Source organism: Nelusetta ayraudi, unplaced genomic scaffold, assembly GCF_046127955.1.
Source record: "Nelusetta ayraudi isolate G7.1 ecotype Tasmania unplaced genomic scaffold, CSIRO-AGI_Nayr_v1 ptg000048l, whole genome shotgun sequence".
Classification (NCBI taxonomy): Eukaryota; Metazoa; Chordata; class Actinopteri; order Tetraodontiformes; family Monacanthidae; genus Nelusetta; species Nelusetta ayraudi.
Genome location: NW_027466098.1, coordinates 16,775,665 through 16,793,804, shown reverse-complemented (window position 1 = coordinate 16,793,804; position 18,140 = coordinate 16,775,665). Strand labels below are relative to the sequence as shown.

Genomic DNA, 18,140 nt, shown 5'->3' with positions numbered 1-18,140 from the left:
TGTTGAACTGTGACACCCACATCCAACCTCCCCTCTGATGTATGTTAATCAAACATGACTCGTGACCTACAATAACACCGCGGCCTCCGGATTTAAAAGCTGCCCAAGAACTCCTTTATCAGTTCCGCCTGCTGCCCTTAATTTCCACAAATTATGAGCGGCGCGATTGCGACTTCCTGTTTGGCTCCCGGTACCTGCTGCTCCTACGAACGGCGGCTGAAAAGCCCCAGGAAGAAGGACGCTTATCTTTCTCGAAAGCACGTAAAGGCTCCCCGCTTTTTTCCAGCCGTGAGGGAGCTTGAAGCCACGTTTGCTTTTCCGCATCGTCCAGTTTCCCCTCAAAGCTGCGCAAGGCTAATTGTAGAGTTGATGTAATTGAGGGGGGGGGACAAAAACAATTCTCAGCCTCCTGCTTTTGAAAAGTGACGTGTGATCCGGTCCCACCTCGCCAACTTTTCATCCCGCGCCGTCGCCGTCACAGCTCACCGGCAAAGGAAACAACAGGAACCACACACGGCTTCTCGTGTTTTAACAACCAGCAGGCGCTCCCGCGGCACCGGCACCACTAATGAAGCTGCGCCTCATTAGCGAGCGTGTCTTCCTCTCCAACTTCAAGTCAACAGCCTCCGTTGTTCAGCCGAATGCGCACCGACCATGAGAGGCTAATTTACATCTACTTGGAGGGAGGGGGGAGGGGGGGGAGGAAAAGTGCGCACGAGTGACGGCAAATCTTGTGAGGCCCTGCCGGTGAAAAGCTGCTGCTGTTCTTCTTGTCTGTTTGATGAATAAACAAGTGTGAAATAAAGAGGTTTTCAGTATTCAGCCTCATTTAGGGTTTGGTTTATTTTCAAGAAAATTTCAGTCGAGTGGTCGGGCGGTCGGTGGCCTCCTGCGGGACTTGAAAGCAACCTAATGTATGGAACATGTGTGGGTCAGCGTGCAAAGCAGGAGACCCAACCTTTCCTGCAGCTGCGTGCTGCATTAGACGACTCCTCTGCATTCCAACACTGAAAAAAACCCAAACACTGGACTAACTAACTCTGCTTCCTTTTGCCCTGAGTCCGGATGAGGGGGTGACTCAGAGGTCAACTTCAATATGGGTGAGCGACTAGAAGCAAACTGTGTGTTTTTTATTTTTTTTATTTTTAGGTTTCGGTCACTGTGCAGTGTCTTGAAATTGCAATGGAAGAGCAGAAGAGAAGAGAAGCTGCAGAATCCATTGAGTTGGATACCGAGTGCACAAGATTAATGAGGCCTATAGGGGGCGGCAAAGCAACACATCAATAGAGAAGGTTTGGTAGTTAGGCTTGGCCCGAAAACTCAACTTGTAAGAGGTGAAACTGAGTATTTACACTAATGCCATGCAAGTCTATGGGGTCAAAAGTCAACTTTGTCCTAGAGACATGGGATCACTTGCAGGTTCATCGGGATCCCTCAAGACACAGCCACGTCAGATTTGGGGCTTTTGTCACGCCCCTCCAAGGTGGGGCGTGACAGAATAAGTTTGAGAACGACTGATTTACAGACAATGCAGAAAATAAAATGCAGAAAATAAAGCATACACTTTTTTAGGGTGTTTTTGTTAGCGCTGTCACCTGAAAGCAAGAAGGTTGGGGGTTAGATTTCCAGGCCTGGAGCCTTCCTGTGTGGAGTCTGCATGTTCTGGCTGTGTCTGTGTGAGTTTTCTCCGGCTTCTTCCCACAGTCCAAACACATGCACGGGAGGCTAATTGGGAAATGTAAATAGTCTAAATTGTGCATAGGCGTGTGTGTGATCCTCAGACAGGCTCCAGCAAACCTTTGAGACCCCGAGTTCAGGAGAAAGTACGACAATATTGTGGTTGCGGGACAGCGGACACTGTTGAAACAACTACTCACACAGCTTAGTACGAAGAGGACATGAAGATGCGCCTCCGCCTCCAAAATAAAAGCACGCTCGAAATAAAAACCCAATAAAAAACATGCTGGACGTTTTCCTGCTGCTGCAGATATAAAAGGTTTAAGAGCTTGTTATAGTAAACGTAAATTGGGCAGAACGTGGTTGTTCCTCCACATTAGACTTCGGGGACCTTTAAGGTGTTTCCCGTCTGGCTGCAGTCCAAGCACTTATGTCACAGCAGGTGGTTTCCATCAGCCAGACAGGGAAAAAAGAAAAAGAGAAAAGGGCTAAAAACATGGTGATGTAACTCCGCAGGGTGTGGGACGGACAGAGTTGCACACGTGCTTCACGTTTCTGGCTCGTCTGCGTGATTTTGTAACTGTTTCGTGTTTCGTGCAGCACGATGTTCGCTGCTACAGATTGTTTGGCTGAAGGAAAAGCAACGTTTATGTCCTGTTTGTGTGATGTAATTATATGTTTCTGCTGTGTTTTAGTCATCACCGCTCTGTCAGTGGGACAACATCCACACCTGCTCTGCCTCAGCAATCAAGCCCACCTGGTCCTCGTCAGCTCGTTAGCTCAGTTTATCAGCTCCACTCTGACCTTCAGGTTCTGGCCGCTTCATCACACTGTGGTGTTTCAGTAGAAGGCCTGCCGTTGGAGACGTTTAGTCTTTCAGTCTGTTTTGTTAAATGCTCAGTTGAACCAGTCGGCCTTCAGTCTCCTTAAAGCCCTATAGACTACTCACTAAACTTTCTGTATTCACGTTCACTCTCTAATAAAACACACTCCTGAGCTGAGCCTGTTCCTTGGGTTCTTCTGCCAAAATGGACCTTTCTGTTTTTGTAAGTTGATGCTATCTCAAAATGGATTATTGGTATAAACTAAATACTTAATTACATCAATTTATTTCCATTTCTTTTTTCTTTTTTTCTTTTTTTTAAATATATAAAAATATAATACCATTTAATATATTGTAAAATGTGATAACGGCCCACCCCATGATATTATTATCATTATTGTTATCATTAAATTAATTAATTAATTTAAAAAAAAAAAATGCTAAAACAGGACGACTCTCACAAGTGTCTCTTATTTTGAACGTCTTGTGCGGAAGTGGGACGCTTACTCATTATTGCTCAACGTGACTTGACAGCCGTGTTGCGGGGCCAGATGCGCTTAAAACTGGCGCCTCCTCCCGCTGCCGCCGCTGCTGCCCGCAGCTCTGGATGGAAACACGGGCGACGCCGCTCTGATCACGCGCAGACGAGGGCACCGCGCGGAGCAGGACGGACGGACGCACGCACGCACGCGGCGAGATTTTCCTCAGGATGGAGGTAACGACCGGCCGTCACTTTCGTTCGCACTTTCAGGAAAAAGAATGATAATGATAATAATAAAAAAAAATCTTTAAACTTTTCCAACTCACCTTTTAATTTAAATCCGGCGCTGGTGCGTCGGAATTGAAAGATTAAAGCACAAGATCGAGTTGAGAGACTTTGGGGTGTTTTTATTAAAAACCACTCAAGTTAATGTTGCTCGCAGGGCAGTTGGACGTTCTCTGAAAAGACTTTCATGAATGTAAGTCTGCAAAGTTCACCCGGTTATTGACTGTATCTGCATGTGTGTTTCCGTTCTAGTCATCTTAATTGAACTTTTTGCATGTAATTGCATTTAATCCTAACCGTAATTGGAGAGTTCACAGAGGGGACTTGACACACGAACGCTCGGTGGAATCATGACTTTCTTGATCAAAGCAAGTTTGATCAAGTCAGCTGTGTGTGAAAGACTTATAGAATTTGTTTTCCACTCTTGGAATGTAAACAAAGTACCTACAAATTCCTCAAGGCCAAACACGCACACGTGCGTGTGTACCTGTCAGCCTCGCGGTGCTCTGTGTTTTTCTCCGCTCTCTCTGCTACCTGCCTGGTGAACCTGCCCGAGCCTCCGTCTGCTGCGGCCGGGCCAGATTTGTGGTTGAGGCTTCATAATAAGCAGCCGCAGTCAGACAGGAAGTAAATAAAGCTGACAGAGCGTCACTCTGAGTCTCTCTGCGCCGACTGGAAACCATCATTTGGTCGCTCCTTCCTTCCAACCCTCCCACCCCCGCTCTGCCCGCACTCTCACAGAGGCCGAGTGTCCCGCCACCGACTCTCACTAGTTGCTAAAATGAATCAGGCCTCTTTATGGACTCGCTGGTCCTTCCAATTCCAGTCTCTCCACACGCGTTTGCGTGTTTTTTCTTCCTCCTGCAGGCTTTGCTCTCAGGTTAGTGTCCCCCTCTTCCTCCTTCTCCTCTTCCTCCTCCGCCCCCTCCCTGCAAAACAAGCTGCTCCTTCAGACCTTTTAACGTCCCTCTCAAGTATTCAATGTCATGCGGCAAAAAGGAAGAGAAACACCCATTTCGCTCCGCACGGCACGTGAGCAGGCAGCACATTAGTAACGGACCACAGGACCTCTGCCTGCACTCCCAGCCTGCTCGCAATCTGAGAAGCACTTCAGGCCTGTTCAGCAGACTCTTACACTGTCTGTCCCTGTTGCCAGGGGAGGAAACGAACGGTCAACCTGCGATATTTCACGAGGAACATTTTGTCTTTCTTCCCTAGAAGGAGCCTGAGCAAATCAAACCCCTAGTTGCAGCATTTTGCTTTTTTTTTTTGTTGCTCAATCTGAACAAATTTCAGCATCGAATTTCTTTTGCACGAGTTTTAAATTCTGTCTCCCTCTCCTGGCAGTGAGAGTAACGACACAAACGTTGCCGACATGCTTGTGCAGACGGACGCACCTCAGGCGCACCTGTAGCGCTGCAACCAGCGTGCATCCGAAAAGCCCAGGAGCCCCATCAGGTGCACGTGCAGGTGTTGGCCGCTGCACGTGCACCAACCGACGAGCGTGCGTCCCTAAAGTTTCCTGTCGAGTGTCGATCCGTAACCACTTTGTCGATTGCGCAAGTGCTTGGCTGATTGCACAGCGGCGCGGCGCTGCCTCTGACACAGTAAATCTGATGCTTTCTGCTCTTGCTCCCAGCAAACAGGTCGTCGAGCACTGTGCCTTTTGCTTTGCTGACACCTAGAAAAGCATTTCAACTGAAGCCGTTGTTGTTGTTACGCAGGGCCGATTCTTTTTTTTTTTTTTTAATGTGTGTTTCAGCCAAAAGCGTCTATTAACACACCCACTGTCTGCGCTCTGATGACATCATGTTAGTTTACAGCTGGCCGTGTGTTTCTTACCAATGGGGGAGCTCAGACACTCCTTCATGGAAATTCTTACATTTGGTGAACTCACAAAAACTCTCAAACTCACAACACCCTGCATGTTTCTGTGTGTGTATGTGTGTGTGTGTGTGGGCGTGCACCTGAGAATGTGAACTAGTGTGTGTGCAGGACTGTGAGGGCGGGGGGGGGGGGAGGGTGGTGCTTCCCTTTGATGGAAAAAAACAAAACCACAGCGTCAGAGTGTTGCGGTGCAACTTCTCGAGGTTTGCCAAACATATGGCAGGCACATTTCTTATGTAATCCGTAGTAAAGCTGAGAGTAATAATAACACGGCAGCTCCGCCGGCCAGATGTTGCTTAATGACACTGTAGCTGTAGCTAATGGCTTACTTTAGCGCTGTTATGATTATTGTCATCACGGTTGTTACATTTCGTCACCTGCGCCGCTCGTCCATCACAGGACTCTGCACGGGGTTTCCATTTTTTTAATGGAGTTGCGCAGAACATAAGCAGTATTTTTTTTATGATGTTATAGTTGCCAAGTGCCAGCGTTTCCAGTGGATGATGTTATGTGGCGAAAAAAAACCCTGTTTTCTCCTCTTTTCTTGCATTAAATCATCGGAAAACAGCATGCCAGTGGATATTCTCAATTTTGCCAGGTTTATTTCCACTGAAACAACTTTGCTAACTGCCATCGAAGTGTCGCTGCTTTAGCAGAGGTTTCTTCTTAAACAGACTGTGTAACACAGCATAATATTTGCCATGATATCTGTGGTGTTGTTTTATAAATATATTATAATCATTTTGAAAAATACATTGATTCCTTCTCAACCCCCCCCCCCCCCCCCACACACACACACACTTGGTGGATCATGTCATGTGATGTAAAATGTGTCTGTTGCAGTTTTGCAAAATATGCCTGAAATGCATTTTTTTTTTTTCCTCTTTCTGACAAGTAAAGGGCGTGACGGGAACTTTGGTTCATTGCACCTTATATAACTGCTCCCGGCTCCTTAACAACCAATCAAACATGCAAATTGAACATTTTTCCTTCTCGTTCTTTCTGTGTTTTGCCTGTAGCCACTTTCCCAGAGTCGTGCTATCTGCTACAAGTCGCTGCCATGCTCAGTGTGTGGGTCAGAGAGATATGGAGGGTGGAGGGTGGGCCCCGAAAAGATTAAGAGGAGATGACATCATGGATACACGGTGGGCTAGAAAACACAGCTGGACTAACTTTGGACAGAACATTTTATCAAGGCGTGTTTTGCCCCCCGACAGGTCTTGGATACTTGGATATTTGAATACTTGGATATTTCAGACAATTTTTGGCTCATTTGAACTCCACAGACAACTAGGGCGAGTGATTTTGAGTGAAATATCCCTTTAAGCTCTTACCTGCAGATTTGTATGGTTTTATTTCTTTAACATACAGTATGAACACCTGGGTGACATGCACTGAGGTCTGAAGCCAGTGAGTCAGGCAGTCGGTGGAAGTGGAAAATGAAGAACACATCATTACTCCCCCAGAAGTCCCTGCTGCATTGTTACTGCCTTGGCGCCCGGCCCTGCACTTTATTGTGATATCAAGGGCCGCCTCTGAATGGCTACTCCGTTGTGAATTCTCTCTTCAATCTGCTAGATTTGAAGTATTTTTAAATCCGACATTTGGAATTCATCTCAAAACGATCCAGGGCAGAGGAACTTTATTTAAACTGCACTTCATTGTAACATAAAATGTATATATAATCCAGTGGCAGATGAAGCTGCAACTGCATAATCTTAACGTAAATCCATGAGCATTTTACACTGGATCTTAGTGTTGCGTCACATCAGCTGGAGATGAAGGCTAATGAGATTAGCATGGAGGCCGCAGTCGTGTCTGCTAATGTTTTCACATTTAAAAGATCAAAGAATTGCAATTTTCTCTTTCTGTGCCAAACTGGTTCCCGTGCAGCCAGGTTTGGCGGGAGTTTAGACCCAGTGACGCATGACATAATTTATGATCACGCTTCCAGTTTCCAGCACATGATATCTTTATTGCGCTCTCTGCCAGACATACATGTGAAGTAAATCCAGCAGGACTGGAAAATGTCTCATGTGGCGTCCAGGGTTGTGCATCGACGGCTCATCATGTATGAAACTTTCTTTAATGACGGCATGTCTTTGCCGGATTTACACCGCCTCCCTCCTCCTCCTCCTCCTCCTCTTCGTTGGAATACATGGCATTCCACACACGTCACCCACCCCCCACTCCCCCAGTATTTGATCGGGAATTGCTCGGCGTCCCAGATCAGCCTCGGATGTCAGCCCCCGTGACGCTGATCAGTCGCTCGGCCCCCGTGTCGGCCGTCTGATCCGCGCACCAGATGGCTTTTGTGGCCCCCGGATTGAGCGGATGAGAACGGCAGAAGGCCGCGTGGAACCGCCGGCAGATGTTTGCGTCCGAAGGTTCTGAACGACTCTGATACGCCTCTTTTGCTCCGTGTCCTCTTTGTGGTTGCCCTTCAAAAAAAAAACCTCCCCTCCCTGGTTGACTGACACCAGGCGGCGTCCCCTCAACGCCGACCCTGTCACGCGGCTCACGTCGCGGTTATGAACGACATACCTCAGAGGCGTCTCGGTGTCTTAGCTCGTTAGAGGCCGCGTCGCATTAAAAGGCGATATTTGTGTCTGGGGAAACGTATCATCTGGATCTGGTCTCCATCCCTGCGGATGTTTATCGCTTAATTTAATAAGCGCCTTCCCCGCCCTGCTGCACTGGGCCCTTCTAAGAGAGCGTGTGTCCATTATCCTGCTGGGTTCTATTTTTTTTTTTCATTTCTGTTTTCTTAGGTGTACGCAGCTTGCGAAAAGCCAAGGGGAAGGGAAAGTGGCGCAGACAAAAAGATTTCACACATCATTTGTTTTTTCTTTCTCCTGGAAAATCTGCGGCGACCTCGGCCGTTCAGCTGAAGGTGCTGACTCCAGAAAACATAATCTGCCGACTCTGAGGGCTTTCGGCTCTCCGGAGCTCGCAAGATCTCACCAAGCAGCTGTTCCGCGGGAGGCCTTATTTATCTGCGCTTTCGCAGATTTGCGCAGCGCGGGGCTTAGCGGAAAGAGCTCAAGTGGGCTGAGAGTTCAACAAGACTCTGAGCCAGACGTCGAACTTTCGTCGGCTCCGACTCGGACTCGTGTTGTTGTTGTTGTTGTTGCGTTGGAGCAGGCGCGTCAGGCTCGCATCATGTGCTCGTTCCTCCGCTGCCTGTGGAACTATGAATCTGAGGGGTGGGGGCCACACAACGGTGGGCTTTGTGTAATCTGTTTTTATTTGAATGCACCGTGTTCCGTCCCAACGTCTGCCGGTCGTACGGCACACCTCGTGTCTCCGGCCGCAGACTTGAAATAAAGACGCTGCTCATATTATCCGATATGTACCCCGGCCACAGCTCACAGATGCGTGTAACTTAATATTGGCCGACATATGAAAAAGACACTGCTTAAATATTGCTCATACTGTCGCGATCATGTGACCAACTCCACTAGTTCAAATCCGGCAGCTTAAGATTGTCGAAAAAAATAAAAGTCTGGGCTGCGTTAAAGCATAAATCAACCTTAAACTACATCTCCCATTGCATCTATATTTTGTAACCAGAAAATAGCCAACCACTAAATTCCAGTGAAGTTCCACCCCGCCCCCAAGAAATGGATTTGGGAAAAACCAGCAAATATTCCTGAAATGTCCAACCAGAGATAAATGGAGGCAGACGGGTTTCATTAAAATTTCTAGTTAAGTTGTATAATAGCTTCAATTTGATTATGTTTTTCATGACTCAAAGTTTGAGCTTCCTTTGTAGTCCGGATCAGTTAAACTTTCCCTTTGATGGCTGGGTCCCTACAAGTCCAAATGAACTGTTTGTGTCATGCCATTATACAGTAGAAGTCGATAAACAAAAATTGATACCAGGGTGTCGGGTCGGGTCTGTGCCATGTCGCCGTAAAGCCAAAGTGACATTCCAGATGGATGTCTGGAGGATGGAGAGTCCAGGAATAGCTTGTTTCCTCTCGCCGTCAAGGACCCCGGGCCCCGCTTTCAGAACCTCAAATGACAGTTGATTTTTCTTTTTTTTCTCCGCCGTGTCCTTGTTTAGACATGATCGGCCGCGCCGCATGTTTTACAGTAGAATGTTTCAGATGTGGTCGAGCGCTTCCCTCTGAGGAGCTGACGGGTTACAGAGCGGAGCCGTGATCCAGGCGCCCCACACAGCTCGCAGGCTTTTTCCCAGGCCGAGAACCCCAAATATAGAGTTCTGCCCCGCTCCCCCCGCAGTGAACCAAAGTTTCCCACTATTTCCACAGGGCTTGGGATCCCAGCTCGGTTAACGCTATGCAGCACTGATAAGCTGACACTTGATTCTCATAAGTGAATTTCACAATCCCTTGAGTTCATTCCGAAAAGAAACGGACAATAGCGCGCTGCGTAGTGGGCCGCTGAGGATGTGCGGGGACCGGGTTTGTTTTGATGGACATGCAGTGCAAGACTTTGACATGTAGCGATGAAATTGTAAATTGTATTGCGTATTGCCATTTAAAGCTGTTGTTTAGGAGCAGCCGAGTGGAAATTTAAATCTTTCGTCTAATCTGAACTTTTGAAAAGGGTATTGGAATAGCAGAACAACATAATTGTATTATTAAATGTCAAAAGTGTTTTCTACTGTATGTTATGCGTAACTTAACCATATTCAGCTATGAAAATTATTTGATTTGTTTAAAACAGATGTGACTTAGTATACTAAAGTTATTTTTTAAAATCATTTATGCTGTTGCAATTGAAGAATCCAAAATAATTGCATTTTCCTGGAACAACGGCAAGTTTCTAAAAAAACAAATATAATGTTGAGCTGTTTCTGTTGCAGGGCTGCCGCTTGATGGTCTTTGCGTGCGCCATTCAAACCAACCGCTGAAGCCGAACAATGGAAAAACCTAAAACCTTGATTTTCTTCAACCCAAAACATTTGAGCAGCAATTTAAACAAAGCCCCGCTTCCTCGCACCCGCACTGTTGTGACTACGCTTTCGTGCTCTCTCAGGGAAGTGGAATTCTGCTCTCGAAGGACAGGAAAGAGTTAAACAATTAGCCACAAAATAATGGTGTGTGTGTGCGTGCGTGTGGTGGGTGGTCCCACTCTATTACTATTTATCGCGGATGAGAAAGGGAGCACTCAGGAAAAAGGGGGCTGAGATGTGGATTTGGAGACAAAAGGCGCCTCAGAGAGGCTTCGGGAGGGACGCGCTGAGGGTCGAGCCGATGCTGTCATAAGTTTTGGGTGGAGGCTGCAAGGTGGTGAGCTCATGTTGTGAACGAGAAGCGGGGAGAGGAAAATAATTGGAATGGGAATGTCTGCGAGGGCACGCTAGGCCCCTGTCTTGCTCTGGCAGACGGGAGGAGAACACACCCAGGAAATGTGGCCGAATTAGCAGCTGCGAGGAGGGGCTTCAGCTGTTTTTCGGCACCCAACGAAAATATGGACGGAAAGGACGTGTAGTGTAAAAAGGGAGGAGCACCACATGGCAGCCCATAAAAAATGGGCACATGGTGACGGGAGAACCGGCGCAGTGCTGGCACAGCTGTGACCTGGCGCAGCAGATGGAAGGTTTGTTAAAGCTTCCATGAGATGACGTGACTGTCATTTTGTCGTATCCATCTGCGAGATAGCCAATAAAAAGCCACTTATACAGGAAATGTAAGAGTTTCGAGGTAACAAAATGATTGTTATTGTTGCAAAGGTGAACATTAGCTGTATGTGGGTAGCTGCTATGTGTTGCAGCGTTTTGCCGAACACACACAAAAAAAAGTCACCTCTTTTCCAACACCAATTTGGGACACACCCCCTGCTGGTTGTTTTACTCATTTTGTCCTACTCGCTAACTTATCGCTGTGGCTGTGCAAGTGAAACGCCATCAAAGGGGACAGTGTGCAGGAAAAAAAAAACCTGGGCTATCAGTTCAGGAATAGTGGGAGAGGCTGAGACCACAGGGGCCGCTGGGAGAGATAAGAGTGCAAAGGCTAGCAAAGGGTTCGGCCTGTCCTGTCACAGGCTGCGGCAGCGTGATGCTAACCAGCTGCAGAGAAAGACAGGGCCTCACTTCCTGTCTCCTTGCTCACAAAGAACGCTCTTCTCAAGGCGAGGCGAGGATCAGCCTTCCTTCAAGGACAGCGCTGAGCTCACGCCCAGAGTGCACGTCTGCGCCCCCCCACACTCACCCCCCCCCTCCGCCCCCAACCCTTCCTCCCACTCTCTTTCTCAATCTGTCTGCAGGGAAGTGAAACACACTCTTGATGTAAGAGCGCAGTCTTCCTCCACAGTCCCGGGGCGCTCTGGGACTTTACAGTTTGGCTCTGGAAGGGTCTTGCTGTGGTTAAATGACTTGTTTGTCTGCATTTAGTTGAAGACTTTTTTCCTGCTCAGGCCTTGAGCCGTCCCATGTGCACACCAGCGCGTTAAAATGTGGTCCATCAGAAATGTTGATTTCTATTTTAAAAACAACCTTTATCAAGATGTTTTGTGTTCCAAAAGCTTTAAAAACAATAAGTGAAGTAAAGCTACTCAAAAGGAGGACTCATTTATTTGACTAAATGGTTTTCTGTTTTTATTTCAGAAAGATTCTCCATCCAAGGTGTCTGTGGCTGAGCTGGCAGGGAGGTTCAAGGGTCATATCCTGCCGATGCCCACGTCCAACGATGAGGTACTTTTACGGCACACATTGTGACATTAGTTTATTCTTGCGTTGAATTGGTACACACTGGAGCCGAACGACTGCTAGAGCTGCAGTGAGTTGCGTTCAGTACCATCCGTTTTTACTTTGTGTGACAACACATTCATCAAATCAGCTGGAGCCTTATTGCCCCAGGTGACGGCCAACTATGGAGATGCTTATTTGTAATTTGTCCCTTTACATGCAGGTTGGTGTAAATAATAAAACAAAAGTTGGGTGATAGGACTAGCAAGGGAAGGAAAACTGTGTTTAAGGGGCATTGTAATGTCAAAAGGCAGGTTAATTTCAGTGTATGACTGTTTTTCTAAATAGAACCATGTTGCTCTAATGCCATGCAAGTCTATGGGGTCAAAAGTCAACTTTGTCCTAGAGACATGGGGCCACTTGCAGGTTCATCGAGATCCCTCAAGACACAGCCACGTCAAATTTGGGGCTTCTAGGAACCCCGAAACCCTAACCCTAATTCCAGCAGTAACCCTAACCCTAACCCTAATTCCAGCCTTATCTCTAACCCTAATGCCATGTTAGTCTATGGGGTCAAAAGTCAACTTTGTCCTAGAGACATGGGACCACTTGCAGGTTCATCGGGATCCCTCAAGACACAGCCACGTCAAATTTGGGGCTTCTAGGAACCCCGAAACCCTAACCCTAATTCCAGCAGTAACCCTAACCCTAACCCTAATTCCAGCCTTATCTCTAACCCTGATGCCATGTTAGTCTATGGGGTCAAAAGTCAACTTTGTCCTAGAGACATGGGACCACTTGCAGGTTCATCGGGATCCCTCAAGACACAGCCACGTCAAATTTGGGGCTTCTAGCCCATGAGGAACCCCAAAACCCTAACCCTAATTCCAGCAGTAACCCTAACCCTAATTCCAGCCTTATCTCTAACCCTAATGCCATGTTAGTCTATGGGGTCAAAAGTCAACTTTGTCCTAGAGACATAGGGCCACTTGCAGGTTCATCGGGATCCCTCAAGACACAGCCATGTCAAATTTGGGGCTTCTAGCCCATGAGGAACCCCAAAACCCTAACCCTAATTCCAGGAGTAACCCTAACCCAAACCCTAATTCCAGCCTTATCGCTAACCCTAATGCCATGCAAGTCTATGGAGTCAAAAGTCAACTTTGTCCTAGAGACATGGGACCACTTGCAGGTTTATCGGGATCCCTCAAGACACAGCCACGTCAAATTTGGGGCTTCTAGCCCCATGAAAAATTTTCTTCCTCCAAGGTGGGGTGTGACAGAAAGTTTGAGGACCACTGCTTTAATAGGAATTACAGGTTGTGTGCATGATCGGCCCCAATTCATCCTTTTAACATCTCATTTGTCTGATTGCAGCTGCCGTTTCGAAGAAGACCTCCGTCCTCCCTGAAGCTGAAAAACCAAAAAGAAGATAATGAAGAAACGTGTGTAACTCAAAGTGAAGTAAGTAATTTAAAGTGCTGCCAGAGTGCCAGTCAGTCTTTTTAAAACCAAGCGCACAAACCTGGATTCTGTACATTTTAATGGTCACACACATAGTGTTTGTTCATTTAGTGCTGATTTTCTTCTTTCTTAGCATTTGTCAAATACATTTTTGCAGTGTAAATTATTTTGTAGCATCTGTTAAGGCCACAAAACATAAACAATAAAGCACAACATGCAGAATAATCCCAGATGAATCACCGCTCTTTAATTTTTTGTATGTCTTTTTTTTTTTTATTCTAATTTTCTAATAGTTTTAATAATCTAAACATTTGGTCATTGATCTGTATTGATTTTTTTCCTTTTTTTTTTTTTTGCAGAAACCTGTAGTCCCCCCAAATCCCTTCAAAATGAAGATGAAGAACTCCCCCATCATTGAGAAACTTCAGGTAGCCACAACTGACACCACTGATGTTTAGGGAGAAAATGAACGAGCGCAACTTCACTGCTCAGTGAAGCAAACAAATCTATTAAACATGCGGCAGCGACTCTGTGCATTTAGGCATGTAGACGCAGTTGGTGCAACATCATATCAGTATGGGGCAAAATCTCTGAATGTTTCTCACACCTTGTCAGTTAAAGCAGTTCTGAAGGCTCTAAGGGCGGTTTAACCCAGTATTAGCAGGATGTGCTAATAATAAAGGCTCCAGTGATCGCTGCCGGTTCTTGGGGAAGATTCTTTAGAGCTTTACTGCCACCTGCTGTCCATTAGCCCAACCTTCGCCTGCCAAGGATAAGGGGGAAGGGTAAAGGCTTGTCCCCCACTGCCTCAATGAGCTCAGATTAACGAGCTAATGGGATCATGGACCAGGCACCCTGCCTCTAGTGAGGCTCCAACTCACCACTGCTGTTGCCACAGTTGAGCAGCTCTGTCGGCGAGCAGCCATGGGACAAAAAGGCTGCCGCTTCTCCCTCTTCTTCTTCTCCCCGGTGCAGGTAGGACTCAGGCCTCTGTAAACTTTGAGGCACCACAACAACAAGTTTGCTTTCGGGTGTTGGGATGCTTTTGTTTTGTTTTGTCCCCCCCCCATGGATATCAATAGCATGCTAGCATGCTAGCTCTCAAAGTTGGGAGGCAACAGGTGCCAGCTGGGCACTATGATATTATTAGTGGTGAGACTTCACATTATCTTTGACTGCTTGACTATTACCCCCAATACCCCCAATAGGTTTGTTTTTTTTTTAGTATTTTCGGTATTAGTTTTTTTTTTTTTTTTCCTGGTTATGATTCAAAGAGGGGATTATTTTTTTTTCTTTAATTCACTTGTTGTTCTGGAAAATGATGTGAAAGCTTAGAAAAAGTGCTGCGGTATAATTTCGCCGTCTCGTTTTTGCCTCTGTGAACACACTGTGCCAAAGGGATTACAGTGTTCCGGTCTTCAGGTGCGTCTTTCTCTCCCTGTGCAGGCAAACCTTGCCCTGTCGCCCACCGCCCTGCTGCCAACAGCCAAGAACCCTGAGGTGAAGCTGCAACCGGCACCGCTGTCGCCCGCCACACCCTGCAGCCCGCTGAGCCCTTCCTCACACCAGTCCAGCGAGGAGGAGGAGCCAGTGGGCTTCAGCAGCCCCGCCGAGGGCACCCCGCTGCCCAGCTTCAACAAGGTGAATGGGAGAGGCGGAGATTCACTTCTAAATCCTTAAAACCAGTCAAATCAGTTTTACAAGACTTTACTTGACGTGCTGGTTTTGTTGACCTTTCGCCATGGCTGTCACACCGAGGCCCCCGACGTGCTCGTCATGCCATTAGCCCAGCGAGCTGTGACGTCACAGTCGGAACACGCGGGCCCTTGTGTGCGTTGACGTGTCTTCCCAGTGGGCGCTCTGCATCTCCCGGTTAAGAAAGACTATAAGCTGCGGCAAGATGCCCCTGTGGTGCGTGAAGGCTGCTGCTCAGGGGATTGGAGATGCTAATCCCTTTAGCCTCATTAGAGTCCGTGGGCACCATTTTGTGCCGCATCCTCATGCATGTGCCACCTTAGGCATGGACACTCGGAAGGATTCAATACTTTCATGATCTAGACCAGATGTTTGCAAAGTGGATGCTTTGGAATTATTAGGCAATCATTTGAATTGTCCCATCTGACTTATAAAATTGTCATTTGCACATTGAGTGTTTTAAGAGGCTGAAAAAAATATAATGAAAAACGAATGGGTGGAAAATAAGATGATTTGTTTTCAGTCGGCTATGTTATGTGGTTGTTATTTCTTGAATTAGTTGCTCTTCAATTTTCAATGTTTTTATATTGAATAGTGATACACGTTTACATTTGCCAAATGTATATGTGTAATACGGAATTACTTTATGAATAATTCATTTTAATGTATCTATCTAAAAAAACAAATTCAGTCAATGTTGTCCCTTAATAAAGCTAGAATAGTTAAAGAAGCAAGGAAAATCCAGAAAGCTAAATGTAATAAACATTGTCATAAATATGAGCTGTGGAGGGTGAAATTTAAAACTGTAATTTAAGGGTGCCATGGATGGGAAAAAAATATTTCTAGGGCTGCCTTTTGGCCAAAAAACTTTTGAGAACCACTGATGTCAACAAGAGTTTCTAAACCATCTCATGAATCAGAGTTGGCTTTTTATATATACCAAGAAAAGAATTCCTGACTGATGTTGTGAACTTTCTCTTCTACCGCACAGACCCGCGCGCGCCTGTCATTCAAGAGGCGCCCACCCACGAGACAGCACAGAAGGTCTACCGGAGAGGATGCTACGCTGTCCCCGTGTGAACTGGATAAGCCTCAGGAAAATGGGGACGAGGACCAGGTTTTCGACAGCCCGGCAGAAGGAGGCGAGCGTGGTGGGCTGTCGGCCAATCCCGAAGAGGCCGAGGGCAGGGACTGTGACAACACGGAGGGAGAAGGAGCGAAGGGCGACAGCAGCGGGGATCTCCAGGAGGAGCGGAAGGCAGAAGCAGCCCTGAGTTTGGAGACTCTGCCAGAGGAGGAGCAAACATCAGAATGCGGCCCTGCTGAGCCAGCAGGTGGCGCTAATGTGACAGAGGAAGGCCAGGAGAAGGAGGAACACTGAAAAGGAAATGCCCAAATATACGCTGTGAATGTTTATCTTTAAAAAAAAAAATATATATATATATATAGAGAGAGAGAGAGAGAGAGAAATATATACAAATAAGTTATTCAACGCTTTAAATCAGAGAACCGCCTCAAGAAGACTTCTGAGAAAAAAAGTTAACGTTTGAAAAGTGAAGGGTCAGGTTCAACGGCCCTCTTTTCACCCTCCATTGCCATTTACAGAGCGAGACTAAAACCTCTGAAGGCAGCTGTGCGTCCCAACTGTGGCGAGGCAGTCGAGGAAATGGTTGTCATGTCAAGAGTCGGCATGATCAGGATTAAGACGCCTCTCCTGTTGTGGGTCACACACTTTCTCACAAGTGTCCACGTACGTGACGCTTGAGAGACGTTGGAATGCTGGAGTAGCAAAGAGCAATAATACTGTTAGAGCAAAAATAAAAAGCTGTGACAGGAAAAATCTTTTTTTTCAATTAAGATTTACAGTGCAGTATGTTTGCTTTTGTTACTTGCGTTGGACAGCTTCCTTGCTCGTCTTGCGTTTTGTAAATTACAAAAATATTTTTGAAACCCTGCAGCTTCTTAAAAGTGGCTAATTTTATTGTTTTTTTTTCTTCCCTTGCTCAGCCTTCTCATTTTGTGCAAATGTTTGTATTACAGCTGAAAGAGTAAATATGCCACGGAACAGCTGAGAAATCGTAAAAACCCGACATCGTTGGACATTTCTAGATGCGTTATTGTTTTAGTGTAAAAACAACTGTGGATCCAAAACCTTTACAACGAGCGTAGCGTTACTTTGTGTGCCTGTGTTGCATGTTCACATGCTGAGTATAAAACATAGACAATGTAAGCTGATTGCAATGCTGGGCACCAGAGGGTTTTTTTCCCCCCACCCTCCAGGGCTTTGTTGCCACACTGCTCCAGCCAAGTTATTCCAGGGACGAACAAAACTTTGTTTAAAATGAGCATCTAAGAATTTCCATGCAGCTAATGTTGAACGTGTACAGTATGTATAAAAGCTGTTTTTTTTTTGTTTTTTTTAATTAAGCTTTTGTGCCCCTAAATTTTGGCTGCTATATTTTAATGTTATTGTTTACTCTAATTTAATGTTTTATTATTTTTTATTGGATCATTGGCCCCATTCTGTTCTCCACTTTTGATGAGGAAAGTTAAATGAATGTCTTCTCAGTTCCACCATCAAGTGCAAAGCGAGCTTTGTTTAAATAGCAGCAGTGTTTGTCTTGTCTACAATGCAGATGACACGGACTTGGTTTGCTCTTGTTGTTTATGACTGTGCAACTGTATACGCTACAGTTTCATTAAAAGGTTTAACCCAAGAGTGTTCAACCAAGCCCCACATCTCTTCTGCTGGTAGAAATCACTTTTTAAAAAAACAAACAAAATGTTTCTTCATAAATTTAAGTCCCCCGAAATTATGCGCATGCTACAAGTATGAGCTGGTGTCGGGGGGGGGGGTTATGAGAAATTCACAACGTTGCGTAAAACTCAAGGGAAATGCCTGTGATGTATAAATCAAGGGTGGACGTGTTGTTTTGACTTGAATCCCCTTTCATTTCCTTTTTTGTGTAGTTCTTCACAACACTATTTAAAAGGTTTTTGGTAAGGGTAGCTCATTTGTATGTGCTTTAGACCAAGTCCCAGAGAGACCTGGCACCTATTGGATCCAATTAAGCCACCTTGATTTCAATGAGTCCGACTTGCACTGGTTTTATTTACATAGCTTGTAAACAGAATGAACGTTTTCCCTAATGGCCTGATCTAACTTTGGT

General features: G+C 46.1%; 1 protein-coding gene across 1 annotated transcript; it reads left to right on the top strand.

Moving 5' to 3' along the window:
• Positions 1-3,057: 3,057 nt before the first annotated feature.
• LOC142895574 (capZ-interacting protein) lies at positions 3,058-17,687 on the top strand. Its single transcript, XM_076036733.1, has 6 exons — positions 3,058-3,215; positions 11,731-11,817; positions 13,189-13,275; positions 13,635-13,703; positions 14,722-14,916; positions 15,962-17,687. The coding sequence occupies exons 1-6, from the start codon at positions 3,210-3,212 to the stop codon at positions 16,349-16,351; spliced, it is 834 nt and encodes a 277-aa protein (XP_075892848.1). The 5' UTR covers positions 3,058-3,209; the 3' UTR covers positions 16,352-17,687.
• Positions 17,688-18,140: the final 453 nt, after the last annotated feature.

Coding starts and splice junctions, on each gene's coding strand:
- LOC142895574 (XM_076036733.1), top strand. Junction 13,276..13,634: donor CGTGTGTAACTCAAAGTGAA/GTAAGTAATTTA, acceptor TTTTTTTTGCAG/AAACCTGTAGTCCCCCCAAA. Junction 13,704..14,721: donor CCATCATTGAGAAACTTCAG/GTAGCCACAACT, acceptor CTCCCTGTGCAG/GCAAACCTTGCCCTGTCGCC.